We start from the raw sequence: 27386 nt of genomic DNA, 5'->3' as shown, positions 1-27386 counted from the left end.
CTCGGTTTTATTGCATGTGAACTATAGTTGGTATTAGTGATTATCCCTGAGCGGATAATTACGTATATATATATTTACGTGATTATATGTGAATGGTGTGACATTGAAGAGTGTGGAATTGGGATGATTAAATTATTATGAATTGACATGTGACTTACCATATTTATATGTGATGAACATGATTGATGAGTTCTTGTTAATATTCATGATTTACATTGGAGGATGTATAGAGTTAGAGAATGTAGGGTTCTGAGGATGAGGTGTCCGAAGTTCGACGGTTAAGGATAACCGGAGTGTTTGTGTACTGAGGACGGGGATGTCCAAGGTGCGACGGTTTATTATTAACCGAAGTTGTGTGCTGAGGACGGGGATGTCCAAAGCGCGACGGTTTATTATTAACCGAAGTATATGGTGCTGAGGACGGGGATGTCCAAAGCGCGACGGTTATAGTGTTAACCGAAGTATTTTTGCCGTTGCTTGACCCTAGGCCAAGGTGTCAGAGGTAACGAGGCAGTTAGAGCTCTAACGTGTTATGGGATGGGACCAAAGTGGTGATAGTGTTGTGAGATAGGACCAAAAATGGTGATAGTGTTGTGTGATAAGACCAAAGTGGTGATATTGAATGGGTTTGACGTTTGCGTCGTGGATGTTGAGATTGTTGGTTGTATTGTTGAGTTATAAGAATTGTAATTTAAAATCAACAGTTCTTTCTTGTTTACTCATACTGGCTGTAAAAAGCTTACCGGGTTTTGTGTTGTTGCAACTCCCGGTACACTATTCAAATTGTGTAGCGGGAAATCCTACAGGTCAGGAGAACCAGGACGGTGATCGGGCTGCTTAGAGTAGTGCTATGTGAATTACAGCATTATATTGTGAGGTTTGTTATGCTCATTTAGAGCTTTGCAATTTTACTTTGTAAGAGTGAATTGTAATAATTAACTCGAGGGTTTCGAGTTTTTGTGTTGAGTGGCGAGTGGTGTGTTTGTTTGTGAGAAAAAAATTCAGAACGTTATTTGTATTAATTGTTTATTCATGTTTCGGATTTGAATTGGTTATTCAAAATTCGGGGCGTGACAGTTTGGTATCAGAGCGTAAGGTACATATTTGGTGATAATCAGTACTCCCCGAGTGATGGCCCGTCTGCAGCGGATCCCCATCATATACTCTTCGGTACTGGTATAATCATTGGGTATGTCTTAGTATGGGGTCTAGACAGCGTGTATGTTTGTAGGACGGTAGAGTTGTCTTCTAAGTTCGTATTAGAATAAGTTTAGTTTCCGCAGGTTGTAATCTTCGAGGAATAGAGACCTCTAGATTTAACTCTGATGAGTCGGTGAGATTTGTTTTATGGAAGTGAGGTCCTTTTGGATGTTGAAGTGTTTGGTTGAAGGCATGATGTTGACCTATGCACGTACCTAGTGTGGATACGAGTATGAATTGTTATAAATTTTGTCTTCTTAAGTTGGACGTACAGATGTTTAGATGGGGTGTACGTATCAAGGATTAGATATCTTGTTTTATAAAGAGACGTCTTAGTGGAGTTTTGGTAATTGACATGTGATACGTGATTAAAGTGACTCTGAGGCAATTATGCTGACCTTGTGTGAGATTGAATTCTTAGTGTAGACTAAGAAGGTTGTGTGGTGATTTTATATACACTACGTGATGAACTTTTAGAAGGAAAAGTTATGAGTAAAAGTATGGGTTTTTCCCTGATGTCTATAGCAGACTTGTGCATATGGCAGCCTTGTGGTGGTGCCAGTAGTGTTTATTTTATAACAGTTTTTATGGCAGTGCTTGTAGTGCTTTAGTGGTAGTTGTGTGATGTAACCATTTGATAGAACTCACCTTGGTTAGGGTGTTAGCCATTGAACAGGATTCTTGACTCTGTGGTTTGGGAAGAGATTGATATAAATTTTTGAGTGTAGTGAGGTAATTTGGAGATACTTAGGTTATCTATAAGGAGGGTGGTGGAGTTTGTTATCGAGGTGATACCAGGTTAGATACCTATATTAATGTCGCTTTATTGGATGAAACTGAACTTAAGGAGTTGAAGGTTCAAGGTGAGAGTTTACTTGAGTAGAGATTCATTAGAGCTAGTATTTTTCCATGATGGTACTGTATTGAGAAAGAAGAAGAATGTGGCTATGTTCCTTCTTTAAGGTGAAACATGACCATGATTAGATTTGGTACTAAGGATATGAATTATCGATAATGACTTGGAGCGAATTTGTAGCATTCTTTTGAGACATGTACTTTCCTGCCCAGTGAAGGATATGTTAGTGTTCTAGTTCTAAGGATCACGAGCATAAGAGGTGTTAAGTTTGGTGCTCTATAGGTGTTTCTGAATGGGAAGTGTTTAGCTTTATTAATCCCTGAATTCTAGCGACGAAATTGTTTGTGTTTGGTTTGACTCAGAGGATGCTAGCTAGACCTCTGTGCAACTTAATTGATTGTTTGTGATAAATCATTATGATTGATGTGTGCAGCAGAGTTGTCAATGGTTTTGAAAATAGTATTGGGTGACCAAGGTTGATCCTTGGTGTTGTTGATGGTTTAACAAAAAGAAGAAACGACATGCATGCAATCTTATTGATTTTATATTACAAAAGGGAAAACGAGCACTATGCTATGCTAAGCCTAGTCAGCAGCTCCGGATGGATTGAGGCTGAGCTCAAGAGAAACGTTAGAGCCACTGTGGTAACCGCCTGAGCCACCAGAATAGTAACCAAATGCGCTACCTTCCTCGGAAGTAGTCTTCGGGTTACCAAAGACGTCCTCGCCGTGCACGGGGAACAGAGGAAGAGTTTCAACCTCCTGGTGATCTCCTCCTCGTTGTTGCAGGGATGTTTGTCCTCCTGTTGTGCCAAAAGAGTTGTACTGGTATTAGTGTTGAAGTGTGAGGAAGAATTTGAAACAAAATTTAAATCAAGAAATCCTTCATTACCAGTAGAATAGGTGGAACCAAAGTTGAGATCAATGGATCTACCATCATCAGTAGAACTAGTGGACCCAAAATTGATGTCGATGGATCCACCAGCTGGCCCAAAATTGATGTCGATGGATCCACCAGCACCAGTAGAACCAGTGGACCCAAAATTGAGATCGATGGATCCACCAGTACCAAGAGAACTAGTTCCCATGGGCACTGGAGCAGCCTGATTACACCTATTCATCTGCTTCTCTCGAGCCCTGACGTTCTGGAACCAAAAGTAAATGTTCTTACCCTCAACATGTCCATACTGGTTCAGCTGGAGGCAGATCTCGTGAATGTGCTCTGTAGATGGGCACTTAAATCCCTTGACGTAGTAAAGATCCTTGAGGATTCTTATTTGTTCTGGAGTAGGAATCCATCTGGTACGACTTCGCCAGAAATCCATGTTGGCACTACTTCCAGCTGCTTGGGTGTTTCCTCCCTCCTCTGTTGGTTGCTGTTGTTGTGGTTCCATTTGTTGCGGGGTTTGGAGCTCCATTAGTTGCAGAGTTCGTGGCTCTTGGGTCATGAGGTGAGAGGATGTGAATATCGAGGAATACATGGTTTAGTGTTTGAGGGAGATTTTGTTAGAAGGATTGGAGTTGTTGAACTGGTGATTGGAGATCTGAGATTCTCAGAGGAAAGATGAAATCGAATCTTCAAATGGGAGAGAAGATCAGAAGAGAAGGATTGAAATTGATGAAGAAAGGATTTGAGTTTCGAGAGGAAGACTGCAGAGTTTGAGAGAGAATGGCTGGGGAAAAATTCTTTTCTTTGGTGTGAACAGTTTTTCTCCAGGATGCACCTATTTATAGAACGAGGTGAGCAGATCTCCACCGTTGGATGGACGATCTCTGAGATTCAATCTACGCGTTGAATTAAAGTCATCCGAAAACCCGGAAAAGTTGTTGGCGCGTGGAGAGCGTGTAAGGGGACAGGCCGAACCTCGAGACGCTGTGGCAGACAGCTTTAGCCGAAAGTGATTTGCTTTCCGTAAATCACGGAAGAGACGTGTCGTGGCACGTGGAGTGTACCGACAGTTTGTTGTTATTCTATCGCTTATGATAGAATAAATAAAAGAAGTTGCATGGATAGTAACGAGAGCAGCTGGTGCTCTAGTGGTTGAAGAGCAAGGCTCTTGTACAAGAGGTCAGAGGTTCGAACCTTGCCTCTCGTTTATTTTTATTATGTTCGCTTATGACATAATAAGTATAACATTTGTACACATTATATTAAGCACAGCTTGTGCTCCAGTGGTTGGGGGAAAAAGGTTTCGTGCGGCAGGTTGAGGTTTCGAACCTTGCCTTCCCTGTTATTTTATTTATGTCGCTTATGACATAATAAATATAACACGTGAGCATATATTAATGAAGGCAGCTCTTGCTTCAGTGGTTGGGAGCAAAACCTTCGTGTTCGAGGTCGGGAGTTCGAACCTTACCTCTTACAAATATTTTTGGATCTCGTATATGCTTGATATACATACGTATATACGGTCTGTACGGTATGCATACGTATATACGGTTGTACAGTATGCATACGTATATACAGTCTGTATGGTATGCATACGTATATACGGTATACCTACGGTATGTACAATTTCATACCGTAGCCGAGCTAAAAAGTTGTGGGCCAAATAGTAAGCCCAAATGTTAGGCCCGATTTGTAGGCCTAAATAGTGAGCCCAATTGTTCGGCCCGAATAGTAGGCCCAAATGTTAAACCCAAATTGGTTTGGTCCGGTTCGAAATGTAGATGGTTCGGTTCTTCGGCCCAATTGGCCAGCCCTAATGCTTAGCCAAGGATTGAGCAAGCCCAAGTCATCGTCACTGGGTGACATATTTTATTGGCGTGCTTTTGGGGATGATTTGTTTTGAGTGATGCTAATTGAGTAGCGAAACGCTTTGTGGGAGTTTTTACTGTGCTTGTATGCCAGTACAGGGTGAAGATCTATGTGAGGATCTATGAGATAATCTCTGTGAAGATCTAAGTGATGATCTATGTGATGATCCATGTGATGATTTTGTGTAATTGATGTGGAGTGATGTTGAGCAGTTGTGTTGTGAGTTTACGTTTGTGATGAAAGGATTTAGTGGCCATAGGAATGTATTTTTATACAAAGGGCTGAGGCTTTGTAGATTACTACAGATTTGGAAAAGATGGAGATTCTATAGTTAGAGTCTGACATGAGAGTGAAGTATCCACAGCTCTTTGTGGAATTGGGTGCTTGAATTTCGGGACGAAATTCGTTTAAGGGGGGTAGATTGTAATAACCTCATTTTCCATTACCTTAATTATTGAATTTTCTGGTTTTGGCACTAGAGTAGTGATGATTTCTTTTTTAAAAAAAAAGAAAAGAAATCTGTGAGGCGTGTTGAGCAACAGTGAAGCAGTGCTTCTGCTTTACTTCTTTTGTATATTGAATGAGAATTGGTGGAAGGCGGTAGGCAGCACAGTGCTTCTGCTTTAGTTCTTTTGTAGTATTGTATGCGATTGTTGGAAGGTGGTAAGCAAGCACAGAAGAGAAAAAAAAAAAGAGGAAAAGAAATTCCACTCTCTCCCGTTCTCACGTCCGAAAACAACCCAAAGAACAGAGCAAATTTCTCCAAGATTTTTCTCGCTCCACAGGCCATCGATCGACCCCAGACCACGTCCCACGCCTTCGCCTCCTCCTTTCGCAGCTGCCGGTAACAGCCTTTCGCCGTCTCGTGGGCCGTACACGGCGGTGGAGCACAAGGCCGGTTTACCCCCGTTTTGATTTCAAGCTTGATATCTCAAGCTACCAGTCACCACTCCTCACCAAACTCCATCCACAAGCTCGCCTCAACGTCCTGAAGCTCCCAGAAGTGGCCTTGCACGGCGGCGCTACTCGTGGTGGCGGCTGGAAGCCAGACCCGATCAAATCGAAAACCGAAGCTTCGAGCAATATATCTCGCGCTACAGGACGTTGTTTTGAGTGTTTCTTGAACTGGTGAACTCAGAGTGAGGATCTGAACAACTTTCCAGAAGGTATCGAGGTCTGAAGTTGTAGTTTTTACGTCGAACTAGGAGCTCGCCGGTTTCTGGGTTTTTCCGGCCAACCGACTGGTTTGAGGTAATTTCTATTCCTTCCGGTCATTTTCAGACTTCGTGCTAGTTATGAAAGTTGTCAAGCATGATGAGAGGAAGAAGAGCAGCCCGGCCCCGACACCATTGGTGGTGGTCGGCGGCGGCTCTGCCACTAACTCCGGCGGCCCTTTCCGGCCACCTCCGGGGATCAAAAATATGGTTTCTGTACATTTTCAGATTCTATATTTCAATACGATCATTTTGATATATTATACACAATTTTTGGATATCATATGATTAAGTTATGAATTTTACGATTTCGATCGATTTCGATCGTTCGATTTGTGATATGTGAAGATCGGACCGTCCGATGGACTTGTAGTTTTGATATGTTGATCTTATGACTGTCCCAGTGGCTTTGTGTGGTCATGGGCGAAGATCCGACCGTTGGATCTTCGTATAATTGCTAAACAGTGACTAGGAGGCGATTCGTGAGAATCCGTCCGTTGAATTTTCGTATAAATTAGCGGAGATGTTAGTAAGGACGATTCAGGAAGATCTGACCGTTGGATCTTCGTGATGATTTTTGGAGGATGATCCTAAAGGCGATCTGTGAGGATCCGACCGTTGGATCATCATTTAATTTCGATCCGACCGTTGGATTGTCGTTTGATTATGTTTTTGAGTTATTGGCTAAGTTAAGGTCATGTCTGATTAGGTGATCGACGGTTTGATTTGGCGGACGATTCGTGAAAGTGTATTTTGAGCTGTTAAGAAGACGCAGCGGGAATTTAGAGGTGAGTAAACCTCACGTGGTTCATATTACGAACCGAATAAATTTAATTACCTTGTTTTGTCGTAATTGCGTGAAAATATTTATGAAATAAATATTTGTTTTAAAATCATATGGACTTGATCAACTACGGTCCATGGGTAAGTAAAATGATTTTTACTATACAAATGAATTTCTCGGTTTTATTGCATGTGAACTATAGTTGGTATTAGTGATTATCCCTGAGCGGATAATTACGTATATATATATTTACGTGATTATATGTGAATGGTGTGACATTGAAGAGTGTGGAATTGGGATGATTAAATTATTATGAATTGACATGTGACTTACCATATTTATATGTGATGAACATGATTGATGAGTTCTTGTTAATATTCATGATTTACATTGGAGGATGTATAGAGTTAGAGAATGTAGGGTTCTGAGGATGAGGTGTCCGAAGTTCGACGGTTAAGGATAACCGGAGTGTTTGTGTACTGAGGACGGGGATGTCCAAGGTGCGACGGTTTATTATTAACCGAAGTTGTGTGCTGAGGACGGGGATGTCCAAAGCGCGACGGTTTATTATTAACCGAAGTATATGGTGCTGAGGACGGGGATGTCCAAAGCGCGACGGTTATAGTGTTAACCGAAGTATTTTTGCCGTTGCTTGACCCTAGGCCAAGGTGTCAGAGGTAACGAGGCAGTTAGAGCTCTAACGTGTTATGGGATGGGACCAAAGTGGTGATAGTGTTGTGAGATAGGACCAAAAATGGTGATAGTGTTGTGTGATAAGACCAAAGTGGTGATATTGAATGGGTTTGACGTTTGCGTCGTGGATGTTGAGATTGTTGGTTGTATTGTTGAGTTATAAGAATTGTAATTTAAAATCAACAGTTCTTTCTTGTTTACTCATACTGGCTGTAAAAAGCTTACCGGGTTTTGTGTTGTTGCAACTCCCGGTACACTATTCAAATTGTGTAGCGGGAAATCCTACAGGTCAGGAGAACCAGGACGGTGATCGGGCTGCTTAGAGTAGTGCTATGTGAATTACAGCATTATATTGTGAGGTTTGTTATGCTCATTTAGAGCTTTGCAATTTTACTTTGTAAGAGTGAATTGTAATAATTAACTCGAGGGTTTCGAGTTTTTGTGTTGAGTGGCGAGTGGTGTGTTTGTTTGTGAGAAAAAAATTCAGAACGTTATTTGTATTAATTGTTTATTCATGTTTCGGATTTGAATTGGTTATTCAAAATTCGGGGCGTGACATAGTGAAAGGGAAATATTGTGACCAGTTAAGAGTGATGTCTTTCTTCCTTAAACGATGAGTTTACAAATTTCAATTCCCCTCAACCACCTAGTCTGCCTCGTTCCTTGTTTCCCGTCACTGCAGCTGCCTCTGCTACAAGGAGTGTCAACCGTTGTGGCAACCATTACGTCTCCCAAGTTCTCATCTTCCAAGCAAGCATCTCTTTTCCTAAATTTAAGGCAAAGATTTTGTATAGATTGATGAGAAAACACTGCTTTACCTAGAAATCCAAATGTTCTGAAGCTTCAAAGCCTCTCCAATGGAGTCTATAAAAGGAGAGCTTTTTCAGTGTAAAAGGGGGGAGCACAAATCGAGCAAAAGCCCAGAAAGTTGAGAAGCACCTATAGCAGTCATGCCTTCAAGCTTTCAAGCATAAACCCAGTCCTCAGCTACCCTTCCAAATCGTCCTTCAAGCCTTCCCAGAAATCTCAAATCCAAAAACTATCCAATTCTCTCACCGCAGTGTGTTTCTAACTCCCACACCACGCTTCACGCTGCAAGCTCTGTTCATTATCTGAATCACACACAAAAATCCCCCCATTAATCAATTATTGGGTTGATAATTTTGGCCTAGTCAATGCTTAATTAAAAAAAAACCCTCACACGTGCATTCGTGCATGGTCATAGACAACTTTATAAAATGTGTCGATCTACAATAGTGTACAGTTTATATATTAAAAATCAATGTACTTATACATTGATATTATTTTTTCATCCTTTTACGCATTTCAATTAAAACATCATACAAAATTGTAATTTCAGCAAATTTGCCTCCTCTTGTTCACCAAAGCCTTTCCAACTAATTCCTATACATAAATTTGGATAATCTTCTACATTTTTTGTACTCCGGGAAGAAGTCAAGTAACAAACGTTACAACAATGAATAATACGTACGAATCACCAGAGCCTAGCTAATTAGACTATAACTTGACGTTAAGCCTTCTGAGCCAAACCGAGTGAAGCACCATATGAATCACGTCAAAAGGCTTAGCAGGTCGGTTGAGCTCAAAATGCCTTCTCACTTTCATCACCCTCTGCTGCATCTTCAAGTACTTTTTATCTGAAACTCCCTTCAAGATGGTCTTTATTTCTGGTATTCTACTAGACGGGATGAAAATCGAAAACTTGCTCCAATCGAGCACATCGTTAAAGGGCAATTCGTAATTGTCCGCAATGATCACTGGAACACATCCCGATTGAAGTGATTCGATAATCCTAGGACTTGCCACTTCCCAACCACTAGGGCAAAAGCAAAACTTGCTCTGTTCCATCAACTTATTGTAGTTGAGCTCCTTTGGAACCTTCTCGTACACTAGAATTTCAGCGTCTTTATTTTCCCAGTGTTCGAATAGCAATGGTCTTATGTCTCCATGAGCTCGACCACCAGCGAAAAATCCTAGTATTGAGCGCTTATCAGGTGGTTGGCCAAGAGAGAAAGAGTTGAGCTTCAGTTTGTCTAAAATGTTGTATTCTGGTACAGAAACATCTCTGATGGGTTTGAAACCTTCAGAGGTGTTGGCATTGCATAGTACCCTCATCAAGTTCGCATAGAGCTCAGGATCATCTTTAGTAACTCCTGGTGCCTGAAAATACATTTCTGTTAGAAATATCCAAGATGTAACTAGAGAGCACATCATCAATATACAAAAAATGCACATATGATAATGAATCAGAAATAGTGATTGTGGTAATTGAATGGCCAAACGATTTTCAAACCAATTAAGATTTGGCAAGTATGTATTACCTAAAAATAAATGATTTCAATCATCAAGCACAAAAGTATATACAGATTGATATATGTCCCGCATTATTTGTGGACATCCATGCCACTCAATACCTATGAAAGAAATCGACTTATGTATACTCACCCAATCATGACAAGAGAGCATAAAGTGGTCGGCTCCTTTGCTTCTATTCCAGTGTGGGTACCTGTCTGCTATAAGATTGACGTAATCTTTGACCACCCGTACCATCCGAGCACGATGCCAGTCGGTGACCGGCATGTAGATGTACTTCACAATGTTGACCACACTCACAGGAAGAAAATATACATGAGCCTCATCATGATGTTGAGCCATGAAGGGGCTTTTCCCATTTCCCATTTCGTCGATAAAATGACCTTCGATGGAGTATATGCAATCCATTGGCCCGACATGGGTCAAGGGAAGTTGTCCTTCCTTGTAACTCCACACCTTGAACCTCTTTATCATCTCGATATGACTCCTGAGAACAAATTAATGTAGTTGAATGTGAGCACCAAATTGATGTTTCATCTTCACTTCAAAAACGAAACCTAGTATTTTCTACTATAAATTTAGTCAAAGTAAACAACAGCAAAATTCAGGACTATTACTAGCTGGCTAGATAAGTTATCAAGTCATAGATCGAGTAAGGCCATCATATATATATATACCCAATTGTGACCATTGCTGGCCAGGTTCTGAATCCAATTTTGTAATCTAGATTTTAGATTTTAGATTTTAGATTTTAGATTTTAATTGCAAAACAATTGAAGATGAAAGGTTGAAAGTACTAAACTGATGAAACGCATAAGCATTCCTGTATATGTTTCCCCTGGGAATGAAGGACTCTTCTTTATCTGATGTATAATTCCGAGTCCGGGCTGCTTTGTATATAGCGGCTCGTGCTTCAGCCAAACCTTCTTCCTTCTTCTCCAGCAGACTCTTTGCTTTCTAAACCAAGCAAAACAAAATAACAATAAGTAAAGAGAGAGAGAGAGAGACAATTCGTCGATCTATTAGTGTCTTCTTTGTGAAGGGGTCATATTTTAAAATATAAAAACAAAATATGTTGGGTTATGCTAATTATAATCCAGAAATATTATTGCAAATAAACTATAAATAAGAAAATTCAGGGTATTAACGTTGCAAAGAAATGATGGATGATGAATCATACTTTTTTAGTCGGAACAAATGGTGGAGGGCTGCCATGTTGATGCTCATGTGGATGATTCTTCTGCTTCAAATTCTGCAGATCATTTAGAGTATCGGGTGCAGGTTTAGGGCTTAGGATGGAAATGTTAGCAACTTGTGCCGGGATGTTATTGAAGAAAAATACATCAGTGATATGGTAGTTCTGGTTTTGGAGTACGAGAGTCAAGTAGGTGGTGATCAGAAGAAGGAAAAGAATAGTTGGTACAAGTACATACGAGGGAGCTCGGGATTTTAAGGACGTAAAGGTTCCCATGGAGTTTCAAATCCCTCGTGGAGATCTCTGCTACTCGATCTTCTTCTTTCTCTCGTTCTTCTTTAAGTTGGGGAAGAGTTTTTGAGAAGAGAGAAAATTACATGGTTTGATATATAGATATTAATTACTAATTGGCAAGGAAAGCTTTTCTGGCTGGATTTTGGATTTTGTACATATATACTTGTTTGTTTCCATATCTGTTATGATTTAGGAATTAATTGTGACTTGTGATTGCATTCTCAAAAAAAAAAAAAAAAAATTAATTGTGATTGGATATATAATTAATGTTTTGAAGTAATTTCTTCCTTTTCCATATATTTCGAATACATGGTTCATGCATGGTTGGAATTAAAAGTTCAAATTAGATATCTTATTGGTCAAATTATATTCAATAAAAAAAAGCCAATTAAGAAAGAATGAAGGCCAACTTTTAAATAATATTTTCCATCTAGGCCAGGTAGAAAATAGATCTTCGATCGTTCAGGTCACCCAGCAAGGTTTAAGGTTTTTGCAAATGTTACTCCATCACTAGATGACCAACATTGTTTTTTTATTTTTATTTTTTTGAAATAAAGGTTTATTGCATTAGATGACCAGCCAATAAGCCACAAACCAACATTAGTGTATTTGTATAACCAATTATCTAAACCAAAATTCTTTTATCGATCGATTAGGGATTATATAATTTCTAATCGATAAAGAAATTTTTTTTCATATAAAATTTAGGTTGTATATTTTTTTTTGGTAACCATGTGGTCAAATTTAGGTTATATTGACCTGGAAGACAGTTGTGAAGTTAAATTTCTGATGCATGTATGCATTTATTGGTAACCTTGAATTGTGAAAGATTTTAGTTTTAATACATTCACTATATTAATGGAAAGTCCTTTGATTGAAGAAAAGAGAATAATTAATTCAAGGAATTGGAAACCACATTATTCCTTTCATTCCAAGAAAAAACTCATTCTTTTATGACAGGTTTACCTAATTGGAATGAAGATATTCATAAATGAGATACAACCTGAATGAAAGAGAAAATGAATAACTCTTCATGTCCCTAAATGTATTTGTTGTTGTACCAATCAATCTCTTTCTAATGTTTACATTCTTAGCGGGTTCTGTATGATGTGTAATAGGTGTGAACTTCTCCTGCACACACACGAGTTCCAATGAACATGAGCAAAATAGCAAACCAGATCTTCAAAAATACTAGCGATATAGCCCGCGCGATGCCGCGGGTTTGTTTGCTTGATGCAACACTTCTAATTTAACATTAACATTTTTGGGCCAATATTTGTTGTCAAAATAATCTCACTTTTGAAGAATTCATTCAATTTACTCCAAATTAGAAATTCCTAGTAACTATTATCGCAACTTAATGCTCAACACACATTACCTTCTTTGCGGCAGATAAGAGAGGTTCTCATTCAAAATGTACTAACAAAGAAATAGAGATAGGACAAATACAGAATCACATAAATCAACATTCCAAAGGCAGGCCATCCTAAATTGGCATTCAAAGTAAGGCAGGACTGCACACAACTGTGCAACCACAACTTTTGGGTCGAATAAACATAATTAGAACATTAGAAGATACTTTTTTTTTTTTTTTTTTTTGCGCATTCTAAAACACTCACTCTAGCCAACATATATAGTTTTGTTCAAATAATCTTTTGCTTGATTCATCAAGTCTGGTGCAATGTTAAACCTGAAAAGAAAAGAACAAACGGATTTAAAAAGAGAAGTAAATGAAGTTTATATTGAACTTATGTCGAAAGACTGTTATACACAATACAAAGGGTCAAGAGGATCTTCATCTTTTTTTTGAAATGTAGTAAAGAGCTTCAATTGGCATGACAAAAACGTTTAAAAGTGCCAAGTAAAGCAACCCAAACCATTCTCCAAGCTCTATTCTTCTCTAGTATAGTAACTATAGAATTCATTCAAACTTGTGACCCTAAAAATTTGCGCACAAATATAGCAGAATAGCATAAGTGGAATACGAAATAGCTATAATCAATGAAGCTTTTTGTTATCTAACTCCTCATAGAATACTGATCCATGCACTCTCACTCAGGTAAATAGTGAACCAAACTATAATAGAGATTCAAAATAATGTGGTTTTGAAATGAAAGCTTTAACCAAATGGTCTTTTCCATCTTTCAATAGGTGAATAGATTTTGTTTACCTTGTTACAGGATCAGGGTAATGGCAGACCTGCTTGCATACAGAATCTGCATAAACAAATACAATCACTATAGAGAGTGCACCTCTGTGGAGTCAAAACCTCTGATCCTCTAGTTTTTGTTCACTTAAACTAAGACGTTGACTAAACATAACAGGAAAAGAAAGTATCCATACGTTCAGGCTTGATGTTCAAAAGCCCATATTCCAGCTTGTGAGGGAAAGGAAAAGGGAAGAAACCTCACTATTAAAACTGGAAAGGAAAAGGGAATAACCTTTTTAGGGCAATGTATTACAGTTTAGAAACTCTACATGACTGATTCAAATAAACAGAGCTACATAAATTATGTATTGAACAACGTGAAGTTGATAAGACATACATATCATTAACATTGAATAGAAATCACTGTGGAAAAGCAATTTGATCGTGCAAAAATAATTGAGATAGTTAAGTACAATTCAAACAACGGGAAAGAATAACAAACTAACAATAGCAAGTGCACCCTCACTAAGCAATTCCTATACGGTTACTCCAACTACAACTAACCATTTAAATTGATGTAATCATTAAACAATACTATATCATACAGATCACGTATGAATTACATTGGCATATATAAGAGATCATATAAATCACCTGAGCCAATTACTGTTAAGTGGGTGTGAGCCAGAGAATGCAAGGAGCTGTACACAAACAAATGAAGACAGGTTTTAGTAAAAAGAAGAGAACAGGGAAAAACTAAAAACAAATCAAAATTTGAGAACCTCATCTGGAATGGATTCAACCCTCCGATCTTTTGTGTACACATGATCTTCTCCCATGGATTTTAGACTATGTCAAGCCCTAAATCTCTTCTGGCTTTTGGGATTATAAAGTTGCAAACTTGAAAATTAGGTCCAACCCTGAAACTGAATCAAACATACAAAATCCTCATAAGTAACAATTTTCTTCAATACGAAAATGTATTAAGCAAAAAACCAACAAATGTTCTTTCCCAAATCAAAACACATACCAGAAATCCAGAACATGAACTCTGAGAGGGAAAGTTATTGTTGCATTTTCTCCTCACAAAATTTTTCAATAAATGTGTCTGCTCCTTAGGAACCACTCATTTGCAAACTCCCACCAGTTTGGATCAACCTTCCTGAATCCCTGAACATTGATTTAATGATTTTGGAGACCGAAATTAAATCTCTACAGACTTTCCTCTCAATTAGAAAACTTCATGGGGGTCCGAAAATTCAAATCACAATTCACAATTGACTGGAAATCCTATTCTACTGAAAATTGTTTTTACTTCGACAACAACACTTGGTTTGCTTAAGGGTGTTTGTGACTCATTATTTGACCATATAGCAAAGAACACTCGTATCAGTACTCAGTAGTTACAGTGAGCTCCAGTAAATAATGCAATTAATTTTTTATTTTTTTTTTCAAAATGAACATACCTTCGGGCTTGGCATTACATTTACTCCCTGCATGAGTTATGATTGCAACGCCTCATACTCTTCCCACTTGACATAACGGCAGCATTTCTGAACTCAAGATGTATGGTGTCCTACATTCATAAAATTGTTGGGGTTTATTGGAATCTATCAAAGATAAATTACAAAAAAGCGAAAAACGGCCAACAACAGATTTGGTAAATACATAAATGTCTAATATGGTGATTAAACTTGCAATTCCTCAATGAATATTTTTCTGCACAACAACAATACCCAGAAAGAATACGCATCCAAAAAATTGAGCAATCCAAAACAAAAACCCAGAATCAGACAAAAGAAAAACTTACATGCGCAATCCAAAACAAACCCAGACCCAATCCTTCTTCTCCTTCTTTCTCGTGATTTCACTCTGCCATTTTAATATGGCCATTGAAAACACAAACATCCATTCCGCTCATATAAATTGGGGATTTGAATGCCATGATTGTAAAAGCGCACTTGTAAAGTTAGTGGCTTGTCGAACTGAAATTGGAATGGAGCGACTGATGTTGATAGAGGCTGAAGTTAGTGGGAGATTGTTGATTTTGATGGCTGGGTTTGATGCTGCAAAACAGTGAATATGGATGTTGATAGAGGCTTCCCGAAGAAACTAAGAATTTGGGATTTTTGCTTATATAATGAGGGGACATATGGCAGACCCGTAAGTCAAAGCAAAAACAGAGGGCAAAACCGTCATTTCCGCTTCCCAGTAAACAGTTAGGAATAGTAAACTCAGCTTTAGATATATGTATAATTATTGATAATAAGGGTAAAATGGGCAAAATTGCACACAACCACAAACACTTATGAAAGAATAATTAATTATTGGATTCACCCCTTAGGTGAACCTGCTCGGTCAGTCCTCTCTCAACCCACCAATCATGGATTGCCACCTATATTTAGTTAACTTAACTCTTTACTAAAAGAAATAATAATAAATCGGATGATGTACTTTCTAGGATAAAAATCTCCCAAAGTTAAAGAATCACCCTAAACTCTCTCTAGCCCTAGCGCTGTGAGAGAGCAAAAACACCAAACCGTTTCCTGTCTGGCGGCGGTCAAGGATGGCGTTGGCATCACCGCATTGTCACTGTACTGGCTGCCTGACGGGCACTTCAATGCCCTGGGCTGAGGTCAAGAGAGAAGATGTTTGGTTGGCCAGTTTGATGACATGTTTGGGCAGCTTTTCTAGGCGTTTGTGGTGGCTCTTGTGCAGGATGGCGCGTTCCAGATCCAGCGGCGGCGTGGATCTTGGAGCGTCTGGGCGACGGTGCGGCTCGAGGCTGGGCGCTGCTTCGGCAGTGGCTCGGGGCAGTGCTGGCTAGTGGCGGAGCTCGACGGCGCGGCTCGTGGCGAGGCTGATTTCACGGAAAGAATTGTGGGCGGCGCTGCACAGGCGGCTGCAGGCGTGGTGGAGTGGTGGTATGGGCTTGGGTCAACCCTGTTTTGCTGAGCCTTGAGTTGGGCCTCTTTTCTTTGGGACTGCCCTATTGGCCCTTCTAATTTAGGCTGGGTTTTTTTAGCCCTAAGCCCTTTTCTATGTTTTTTTAGTTAAGTCAAAATTACAATAAATTCCTTGTATTTAGGAAGCTAAATACCGTTGTGCACTCTATGTATCTCTAACGCCTCTGGAGTAGTACCAAGGAGGGTCTCCACTACCTCTACGTATTTGAATGTACAATGAGAATGTGTATTTATATGTACCACTTGTGGGTACTACCACTAACTTCCTGTCTGTCTATGTCCTTAAATGACAGCGGAAGGGTATGTAACGGCCTATTCTGACTTGTGATGAATATAATATTTCTTGATTAAAAAATAATAATAATAATAATAACAACAACAACAATAGTAAGGGAATGACATTAAATAACGCTGTTTTCCCAAATTTCATTCATACTGATAAACTCTTTGAAACAACAAGACGTCCCGACTTCTGAGACCCAGCGAATTTTGGCGATTAAAAGCTATACCTATGGGTAACTCCGACAAGGACGAACAGAAAATTGGAACATTATATGTTCGATCAATTCTTGTTCTTATTCTTGTTCAATCAATTCTTCTTTCTGGTAAATTGATTTCATATGTATGACTTTGATTCTTCTTCCCTTTTCTTTTTCTTCTCTGGACAATGGATCTCATATATACGACTTTAATTCTTCTTCTTCTGTTTTTCTTGGGTTACCAAACTCCTGAATATTCCAATTATCATGATGGTATAGAAAATTGCAATGGGGGCTTTTTATAAGATTGTCATGAGCGTATTCCAATTATCCAAATCGTCATTCTTGTAATGATTATAAAAAATGTGCATCCACTATATGGGGGATATTCCTATTGGACAATTTTTAGGGGTGAACGAGCATATTCACCCCTGTTGTCGATTAACATATTTTTACTTAATAAATTTATAATCCAACGGTCTATATCTTAAATTATCCTTTAAAGATCATCTCTGTAAAAAATGAATCGAATCAGAAATCGTTTAATTATCTAATTGAATCAAACAAATGGATGGTTCTAACAACACTTATTACTACTATGATGAACCGTCCATGTATTTCATAGAAATGAATAACTAAAAGGTATTCAATTTGACTTATTTTTTACAGAGCTAATCTTTGTATTACGTTATATAACATGAATGGTTAGATTAGAAAATTATAAATTTATTATGCATTAATCGCAAGAGATGGTGGATATGCTCAATATGCCTCTCAATATTGATGATTGATGATATTGCCTAAGAATTGTTCATCCCTATTTGGGTGCAATTTATGATGATATTGCCTCTCAATATGCCACGTGTATTTGGTTATGTCATGAAAAATACCCCTCAAAACACGTCAATCTTGATCATTATTCAACAAAAATGAAACAAAAATAAAAATGATGGTCAACGGACCGGACGGGTCTAATTTCAATCCATTCAAGTAGCTCACTGAAGAAGTTTCTGTTTAAGTAAAATAGATTCGAGAGAGAATTGTATAGAGAGATGTGTATATTATTATTGAGAATAGGAGCCCTATATATAGGGATTACAAAGTACTAGTTCTAATGTTACAAGGAATACCAATCCGTGTAGGATTGGGAAATCTAGAACCTTCTCTCCTATTGCTACTCCTAGTTTGATAAGGCACACTAAATCGATATTCCTTCAACACTCCCCCTTGTGCCGCTTCAAACTTGGTGGTGACGCTTCATCCGTTGCCTCGTTAAAAACCTTGCCAGGTAACAAAAACCCAGTGGGATAAAAATAACCCTGGTCGAAGGACAAAAAGAGCACAACACGTCCTTCACTCTTCGAGATCGAACATGTAAACATCATAACTCCCCCTGATGTCGATATCTCCCCCTGATTGCTACAATCGTGGGAGTTCGGATATCTTTCTCAATCCGATGCTCTTCACATGTTTCTCGAAGGTGGATTTAGGTAACGACTTGGTGAATAAGTCCGCTACATTATCCTCTGATCGGATTTGATTCACTTCAATCTTCAGAAGTGATTGTTGTTGCTGATTATAAAAGAACTTAGGCGATATATGCTTGGTGTTGTCGCCTTTGATGAAACCTAACTTCATTTGTTCAATACAAGCTGCATTATCCTCATAAATGCATGTAGGTTCATCTGTGGTAGACTTCAAACCACAACTTCCTTGAATATGTCGAATCACAGATCTTAGCCATATACATCCACGAATGGCTTCATGTAGAGCAATAATCTCTGCATGATTCGAGGAAGTAGCAACAAGGGTCTGTTTCGTAGACCTCCAAGATATCGCAGTGCTTCCCATGGTAAAGACATAACCAGTTTGGAGCGACCTTTGTGAGGGTCAGAGAGGTACCCTGCATCAACAAATCCCATCAAGACATCATTGTCGTTTTGATGGAGGGAGATAGCAGGACGCCGGCTACCATGAGCGGCGGCGGCAACATGACCAGCGACCATTCCATGGACGGGGGCGTTTTGCCTTTTGGGGTCCGATCCCAACTTTCCGTCATTCATTTTCTCTCTGTAGGGATAGAATAGGCCCATATCAATCGTACCTCTTAGGTATCGAAAGATGGTCTTTACACCAATCCAATGGCGGCGTGTTGGCGCAGAGCTATGTCTAGCTAACAAGTTCACTGCGAATGAGATGTCTGGTCTTGTGCATTGAGCTAAGTACAATAATGCGCCTATTGCACTTAAATAGGGCACTTTGGCCTCTAATGGTTCTTCGTCCTCATCCTTTGGACGAAACGGATCTTTTCCGGGCTCAAGACTACGACCAATCATTGGAGTACTCACAGGCTTTGCTTTATCTTCATGAAAGTGCCTTAGAATTTTCTGAGTATATGCAAACTGATGGATCAAAATCCCATCACTACGGTGCTCGAGTTCTAAACCGAGACAAAACCGTGTTTTCCCAAGATCTTTCATCTCAAATTCGGATTTCAAGTATTTAGCAGTTTCCTTCAACTCATCTAGAGTTCCAATTAGGTTCATGTCATCGACATAAACTGCTACGATTGCAAATCCGGAACTTGTTCTCTTAATGAACACGCATGGGCATATTTCATTGTTAATATATCCCTTCCCAATCAAGTAGTCACTTAGACGGTTATACCACATCCGTCCGGATTGTTTTAATCCATATAGTGAGCGTTTTAATCTTATTGAAAACGCGCTCCGTGGTTTAGAGCCACTTGATTTGGGTAATTGAAGTCCATCTGGAACCTTCATATATATCTCTGAATCTAGATCCCCATAGAGATATGCTGTAACCACATCCATAAGCTGCATGTCAAGTTTTTCGGAAAACTACCAAACTGACAAGGTAGCGGAACGTTATAACGTCCATTACGGGAGAATATGTCTCCTCGTAGTCGATTCCAGGGCGTTGTGAGAAACCTTGCGCCACAAGGCGGGCTTTATATCTAACTACCTCATTTTTCTCATTACGCTTTCTAACAAAGACCCATTTATGGCCAACAGGCTTTACACTTGGGGGTGTCTGCGTTACAGGCCCAAATACCTGTCTCTTTGTTAGTGAATCCAATTCAACCTGGATCGCATCTTTCCATTTAGGCCAATCTGCTCTTCGTTGACATTCTTCAACAGAGCGAGGTTCGATATCATCATATTCTATAATTCCTTTTGCAATATGATATGCAAATGCATCATCAATCGCCATAGAATTTCTATCCATCATCTCATGTACACTAGTGTAATTTATGGAGATCTCTCTATTCTCTGGAGTTGGTTCTGACATTGGAGCGTCCCCCAATGATGTCTCTTGGACATAACCATAATCCGGAATATTCTCATGAGATGGATTATTCACATCGATGATTAATGGATTATTTTGTGCCAAACTCGCTTTCTTTCTTGGGCGAGAATCCATCGAACCTATGGGCCTCCCGCGCTTCCTGGCAGGAGCCATGGGCCTAGCCAAAACGTCACCATCACTGTGAGAGGGGACGTTGGCGCCATGCTCATATCCTCTTGAGTTGGCGTCATGTTCTCTAGTTTTAGGGACATCAATCCTTGCAGGCACGTTTGCAGCAGGTATGTGTGATCTCGTCACTTTAGCGATATCAGAAAACGCATCAGGCATCGATTCTGCTACGTTCTGAAGATCGAGAATTCTCCGCACTTCAATTTCGGACTGTGCGGTTCGGGGATCAAGATGAGACAGAGTGGGGACAGACCACGACAATTCCTGTCGTTCCTGTTGAACATTGATGTTCTTATCTCCCCCTAACGACGGGAAGACTGTCTCATCGAAGTGACAATCCGCAAATCTAGCGGTAAAGAGATCGCCTGTCAAGGGTTCTATGTAGCGGATAATCGTTGGAGAATCATATCCAACATAAATGCCTAATCGTCGTTGAGGACCTATTTTGGTGCGTTGTGGAGGCGCAATAGGCACATAAACTGCACACCCAAATATGCGTAAGTGTGAGACATCAGGCTCATACCCAGTAACCATCTGGGACGCAGAGAAGGGTTGAGTGGCAGTGGGTCTCAGACGAATAAGCACAGCTGCATGCAATATTGCATAGCCCCAAGCAGAAATAGGGAGATTGGTGCGCATTACCAATGCCCTAGCGACCATTTGTAGTCGTTTAATGGCGGCTTCTGCGAGACCATTTTGGGTGTGAACATGAGGAACAGGATGTTCAACATCAATCCCAATGGACATGCAATAATCATCAAAAGTCTTTGATGTAAACTCTCCAGCATTGTCTAATCTTATAGACTTAATAGGATGATCAGGGTGGTGAGCCCTTAACTTAATTATTTGTGCTAGGAGTTTAGCAAATGCAGCGTTCCTTGTGGACAATAGCATGACATGTGACCAGCGTGTCGATGCATCAACCAATACCATAAAATATCGAAATGGTCCGCATGATGGTTGAATAGGTCCACAAATATCACCTTGGATTCTTTGCAAGAATGGTATATTTTCTTTGGTATCCTTTGCATAGGATGGTCTCGATCCTAACTTTGCTAAAGAGCAGGCTTTGCAGAACGAATGATGGGCTTTAGAAACAACCAATGAGGATTTTGGTTGAGCCACAAAATCACAAGTGACTTTAGAAGTAAAAGTTGGAGACAAAGGAGCCTTGGTGGCGTCAATGCCACCCTGAGGCCGCAGGGGGAAGGCGGCGCCGGCCAAGGATGGCCGGATTTGGGGGTGAACGGCGCCGTGAGGCGCAGGGGCTCCTTCGGTGTCCAAAAACCGAGTTTTACTTCTTTTCGTTCTGAAAAAGGGATGTCCGTGTGAAGTCTTTAATATACGGATCATCATGTCACGACCTGGGTGTCCCAAACGGTCGTGCCAAAGCCTATATGTGTCGGAATCCCATAAATCATCTCTCATGACATGGTTGGATTCAATGACTCGAATAGTGGTTGCATACAACCCACTAGAGCGACACATAAGTTTCTCTAAGACTCGTTTATGTCTGTAGTCATTAGAGGTGATGCAAAGGAACTCTTGTCCATTCTCACAATGTGTTTCCACATGAAAACCATTGGCTCTTATATCTTTGAAACTCAATAGGGTTCTTCCTGCCCTAGGAGCATAAAGAGCTTCGGTGACATTTAAAATTGTGCCATTTGGCAATATAAATTGGGCTGGTCCTCGACCATGAATCAATTGAGATGATCCAGCCATCGTAGTCACAGAAGATTGAGTAGGCGTCATCTCAAGAAATAACTGCCTATTTCGAAGTATGGTGTGCGTAGTAGCACTATCCACGAGGCATTCTAGCTCTCCGGGAAACATACTTGAAATTAATAAAGTTCGAATCAAAATCGACACTTTATTTCAATGAAAGCCAATGATTACGTCAAAGTTTCTAAATTTAATCCAAAAAGGGTAATCAAGCTTAGACAAGTAGTAGTTACTCAATCCGTTTGGTAATTCCAATTTGGTTGTGACCAGGTAAGGTAAGGCGAGATTTTGGTGGAGCGTTGCTCACTTTTAAAACCGTTCTCTCAGTTCAAACCTTGCCTAGACATCACAATTACTCTTGAGTACGCCTAGTGAGAAAGAGTTATAACCACTGTCTTTGTTGATAGTTTCCAAATTTTTGGATATGGATTGAAACCAATGACGCTTATATGGTCAGATTTTTATGCTTACGAACGCTCTTAGTCCGTAGCCTACGAACGCTCTTAGTTCGTAAAAATCGATGCTCACGGACGCTCTTAGTCCGAAGATTACGAACGCTCTTAGTTCGTATGTAGTGTGAATCCCCACGATTCCGCTTTGAATCGAACCCACGTTCTATGAAAGGTGGGATGAAGAAGAAGGGAGGTTTTTAAGTCCCCGAGAAAAAGAAGAAATATTTAAATTTCAAAACTTACTCTTGAATACTTACTCATGAATTTCAGAATTTGAAATTCTCAATACACGCGCGTGTTGATGCAGGCGTGTAGGATTGCAGGCGTGCTATCGATCCTGGGTCGGGGATTGCAAACTATCTTTCAATCCCTGCTGTGTGGCCGATACAGGTCTGGCCGAGGTAAGCCGAGGAGCTGGCCGACAGATGCGTGCGCAGGGGCGCGTAGGCGCTGCAGGGGCAGGCACGCAGATGAGGCTAGCGTGGGCTAGGAGCTGCTGCAGTGATGCTTGAAGGTGGCAGCAGCAGTTTTCAAGGATTTTTTTTTGTTGAAATTCGGAGCAGATCTGCCTCTGAACAGCTTTCACTTCGATTGGTGTACAGGTCTCAAAACAACTCCGATAAGGCTGAAATTCGGAGGTCAGATAGTAGAGATAGAGACGAACAACTTTGATGAAGGAAGAATTTTGATATGAGGTCCCTATCAAGACGTTTCGGGGCTTGCAAGCAGACTGATCTGCACAGTAACTAGCGTCCTGCTGTGCAGCAGGGGCAGCAGGTGTGCGGCGATGCTGCAGGGGCAGTAGGCGGCACACGGGTGCGTAAGGGCTTCAGGGGCAGCGTGCAGCGCAGGGGCGCGCAGGTGGGCAGCAGCGGCTAGTCTAGCACGGGCTAGGTGCAATTGTGAAAAGGTGATGTTGAAGAATTTTCTGGTTTTGGATTTTTGATCTCAAGGTTAGGGCTCGTGCTGATAACGTGTTTAAGTAAAATAGATTCGAGAGAGAATTGTAGAGAGAGATGTGTATATTATTATTGAGAATAGGAGCCCTATATATAGGGATTACAAAGTACTAGTTCTAATGTTACAAGGAATACCAATCCGTGTAGGATTGAGAAATCTAGAACCTTCTCTCCTATTGCTACTTCTAGTTTGATAAGGCACACTAAATCGATATTTCTTCAACATTTTATTACATGAAAAACAAACCTTGCACTAACCGTTGGAAGTCATTAACGTACATGAGTGATTGACTCTAGTATTTCTCAATAACATATATTTTGTGCATGGGGAACAAATTAGCACTTCACTTGCTTAGAAATCTGATGAAGCTTACGGTTTATGAGTTTGACCGTACCCAAATGCATGATCTAATCTCAAACGCATTTTTAGGAGAAATTTGCATCTTTCCAAGAGCATTAGAAATTCATAATCTCAAGTGGTGGCATTTGTCTTGGATCACAATCTTCTTGAGACTTGCTTCCCTGGCCTTGATTGAATTGCAAGTCATTTATCCACTGGCAGAACCAAGGATCGTGCCATATGCCTAAATTTGTGCATCAATCCACTATTAATATTTAAATGCACCAGCTTTTAAGTGATTATATGACCCACACGATTAGACTATATATGCTCTTTGTAAAAACGAGAAAATTACACATAAGTTGTTGTTGATCATGATCAAGTTCCAAGCTTAAAATTAAGTCGTCTCAACCACACTGAATGAAGTACCATGTGAATCACATCAAATGGCTTAGCCGGCTTGTTGAGTTCAAAATGCCTCCGAACTTTTAAAACCCTCCTCTGCATCTTTAGGTATTCCTCATTTGGAATTGCTTGTAAGATGGTCTTGATTTCTTGTATTTTCGCGACGGGAATTTGTATTGAAAATTGGCTCCAATCAAGGACATCACTAAAGGGTAATGTGTAGTTGTCGGAAATTAACACCGGAACACACCCTGCATAAAATGCCTCCACAACTCGAGGGCTTGCCACTTCAAAACCACTAGGGCACAAGCAAAACTTGCTTTGTCCCATTAATGCGGTGTAGTTCATGCCCTTGGGAAGCTTCTCGTGGACTTGAATTTCGTCATCTTTGTCCTTCCAATACTCGAGCAAGATTGGTCGAATCGGTCCATGAACTCTACCCGCAAAGAAGGCCAGAATTCGACGATTGTTTGGAGCCTGACCCAAATTGGGGGGACCGAGCTTTCCAGAAGGTACAAATATTTCAGGTAATGGAACATCTCTCTTAGGTTGGAACCCTTCAGAGGTGTTGGCATTGCAAAGCACTCTAATGAAGTTTTTGAAAAGCTTCGATTGGCCAGCTGAAATCTCTGGTGCCTGAGTTATATTAGGAAAAATCAGTCCGGATATATATAAACACAGTATCTACACCACTAGGATTGGTAAAACATTTCAAAACGTTTTAAAATGAAGCAACATACCCAATCGTGACATGAAGCCATAAAATGGTCGGCACCTTTGCTCCTATTCCAATAGGGATACTTATGTGACACAACGCCAATGTAGTCCCAGGTAATCTGTTGTAGACGATCACGATGGTAGTCCTGTTTTTTAGTGATAGGCAAGTAAACATAGTGAACAATGTTAGCTACACTAAATGGGAGGAAAAACATGTGTGCCTCATCAGGATCTGTAGCCCTAAATGGGCTCCCCTCCCTTTCTATTTCATCTATGAAGTGTCCTTCAATGCCATATATATCATTCATAGGACCAAAATGGACCAAGGGTTGTTCTCCTTCCTTGTAGCTCCACATCTTGAACCTCTTCATCATCTCTAGGTGACTCCTAAAGATCATAATTAATAATAATTAGAGCCATAAAGTAACCCTTAATTAATTATAAGATATTAAGCATCTTAATTGGGCACGTAAAACTCAACTGGTGAAAAGCATAAGGGTTTTTGTAAATGCCTCCTCTTGGGACAAAACTCTGTACTTTCTCTGATGTGTAGTTTTTAAACTGAATTGCCCTGAGAATTGATGCTCGTGCTTTAGCTAAATCTTCTTCAATTCTCTCCAAACTAGTCTTCTCCTGGTCACAGAAGTAACACCATAATTAATAAATAATGTGTAGATAAAACTAATTAAAGTCATAAATTTAAATGCGCATATATAATCTGCTCACTTTGGTACCGTCAACCTTGTTCCTAATCCTTCGCGATCGGTACATGGAGCTGGTGAGAACCTCATCTAAAAAAGCTACTTGTGTCGATGGAGTTGAGTTGCTGCTCTTTTCTGGATTAGTGAAAGGTGTAGTGAAAGAGGACACCAAAGAAATACTGAGATGGGTTTCAGACGATAAAGGTGCGAAGATTAGGAGGAAGAACAGAAGACAAAACAATGTAAATAACAAAAAAAGTGCAGGGCAGCGAAAGCTCATGGCTATCTGTTTCGATCAGTTCTATATCAAACACACTCACTGACTCACACACCCTCTATATATAAGAAGCTAGTGAGGATGAGTCGGTTACTGGATGAAGAAGAAGATGATGATGATCGTTAAGTGAGCAGAAGCTAGCTGAATTTTCCTGACTTCTATGGCTTCAGTAATTGTACATGCATATAGAATTTGACTTATATTATAGGTTTCATGTTGACTACGAAGATTGCTGCAGTTATCGATGATATTCTGCAATAAACTTATATGGAGTATGTTGCAAGTTGTCAGAATTAATTATCAACTTTTGCCATTCATAGATGGAAGTATATATATATGGTACATCATCTTTAAGTTAAAAAGTAAAACTTAACTGTTTTTACTTTGAGCTACGTACTTAAGCTAATTATCCGATTCTATATAAGTGAAAACTGAAGCATGAACCTGGGGAGTCAGTAAACTCTAATCCCAAAGGTATATATTTCGAGTTGGTCAAATTCACTTGGATGTTTTGGTCAAATTCACTTGGATGTTCTTATATTAAGCGTATAATGTGTATATGGAATAGGAATTGAAGTGAATTTCTTGGATCACAAGCTTCTTGAGGTTGCTGCTTTTTGATTGAATTGAAAGTAATGTGTTGTTAAAAGTCCAACCATATTAAAAAAATTCATGCCATAAAATATTTAAAAACCAATGGATACTTTGGAAATTCCCCAGTGCATGTAGAAATTAAACTTGGTTCGTGGTTTATATATAACCCAGCTAGCTAGCCCTATCAATCTATCATTCATACAGGTCATGATGAGTGGACTTTCTTCTTTGCTTTGTTATATAGTTAATTTGATTGTAGCTTGATCAGTGGACTTAGAGTTAATTAGAGTTAATTAATTAAGCCGAATAATAATACTGTAAAGTAGGGATATGCAATATACATGTCACGTGAGTGATATGTACTATATAAGCCATCTGGTTTAGTTTACATACGGTACATACATTAATATATCAATACATCAAGTACGTAGACAAGTTTGATATAGAGGTAATTGGCTTCATATATGCTTTGGTAGACTAGCTTAGCCTGATCTCGAGGTAGTCTACGAACGGTAGAGAGTTGGTTTACTGCTATAGCCTATAGGAAGTGCGATGTACTTGTACGTTGATGTGTGCAGCGTTAAATTTAGGGGTGGCCTTAGCAATTTCCATCTTAATTTCAATCTAGTTTGAGAGTTTCCTGAAGTGTGACTCAGACAGAAACATGGGGAGAAATAGAGTTGCATATCTCATGATTCTCATTTAAGTATTTCTATATTTTACAATTCCCAATATCATTTGGATAAGTTATACGAAGAAAAGTAATATTGGAGAAGAACTATTTTTCCTTACTTCTA

General features: G+C 39.7%; 2 protein-coding genes and 1 long non-coding RNA gene across 8 annotated transcripts; all 3 read right to left on the bottom strand.

Annotated features, from left to right (window-relative positions):
- Window positions 1-9022: 9022 nt before the first annotated feature.
- On the bottom strand, window positions 9023-16283 carry LOC133724956 (probable glycosyltransferase At5g11130). 3 transcript variants are annotated; one of them, XM_062151938.1, is made up of 4 exons: window positions 16245-16283; window positions 10641-10768; window positions 9971-10325; window positions 9023-9685 (listed from the first exon to the last, which is right to left on the bottom strand). In XM_062151938.1, exons 3-4 carry the CDS (start codon window positions 10310-10312, stop codon window positions 9023-9025), a joined length of 1005 nt encoding a protein of 334 aa, XP_062007922.1. In that variant the 5' UTR covers window positions 10313-10325; window positions 10641-10768; window positions 16245-16283. The 3 variants fall into 3 exon arrangements, with proteins under 3 accessions (XP_062007922.1, XP_062007923.1, XP_062007928.1); XM_062151939.1 differs by lacking the exon at window positions 16245-16283 and having other exon boundaries at window positions 10641-10783; XM_062151944.1 differs by lacking the exon at window positions 16245-16283 and having other exon boundaries at window positions 10650-10774.
- On the bottom strand, window positions 12519-14652 carry LOC133727049 (uncharacterized). Of its 4 annotated transcripts, none has more exons than XR_009854992.1 (6): window positions 14507-14652; window positions 14259-14402; window positions 14131-14177; window positions 13671-13746; window positions 13498-13564; window positions 12519-13017 (listed from the first exon to the last, which is right to left on the bottom strand). It is a non-coding gene; the product is annotated as an uncharacterized LOC133727049 (long non-coding RNA). The 4 variants fall into 4 exon arrangements; XR_009854989.1 differs by having other exon boundaries at window positions 13498-13543; XR_009854991.1 differs by lacking the exon at window positions 13671-13746 and having other exon boundaries at window positions 13498-13543.
- Window positions 16284-24100: 7817 nt separating the features above from the next.
- LOC133727229 (probable glycosyltransferase At3g42180) lies at window positions 24101-25498 on the bottom strand. The gene is made up of 2 exons (XM_062154837.1): window positions 25041-25498; window positions 24101-24936 (listed from the first exon to the last, which is right to left on the bottom strand). The coding sequence occupies exons 1-2, from the start codon at window positions 25413-25415 to the stop codon at window positions 24274-24276; spliced, it is 1038 nt and encodes a 345-aa protein (XP_062010821.1). The 5' UTR covers window positions 25416-25498; the 3' UTR covers window positions 24101-24273.
- Between the last annotated feature and the right edge of the window lie 1888 nt (window positions 25499-27386).

Source organism: Rosa rugosa, chromosome 1 (assembly GCF_958449725.1).
Source record: "Rosa rugosa chromosome 1, drRosRugo1.1, whole genome shotgun sequence".
In the NCBI taxonomy this organism is placed as follows: Eukaryota; Viridiplantae; Streptophyta; class Magnoliopsida; order Rosales; family Rosaceae; genus Rosa; species Rosa rugosa.
Note: the sequence above shows the minus strand (reverse complement) of the source record. Positions and strands in the feature narration are given on the sequence as shown.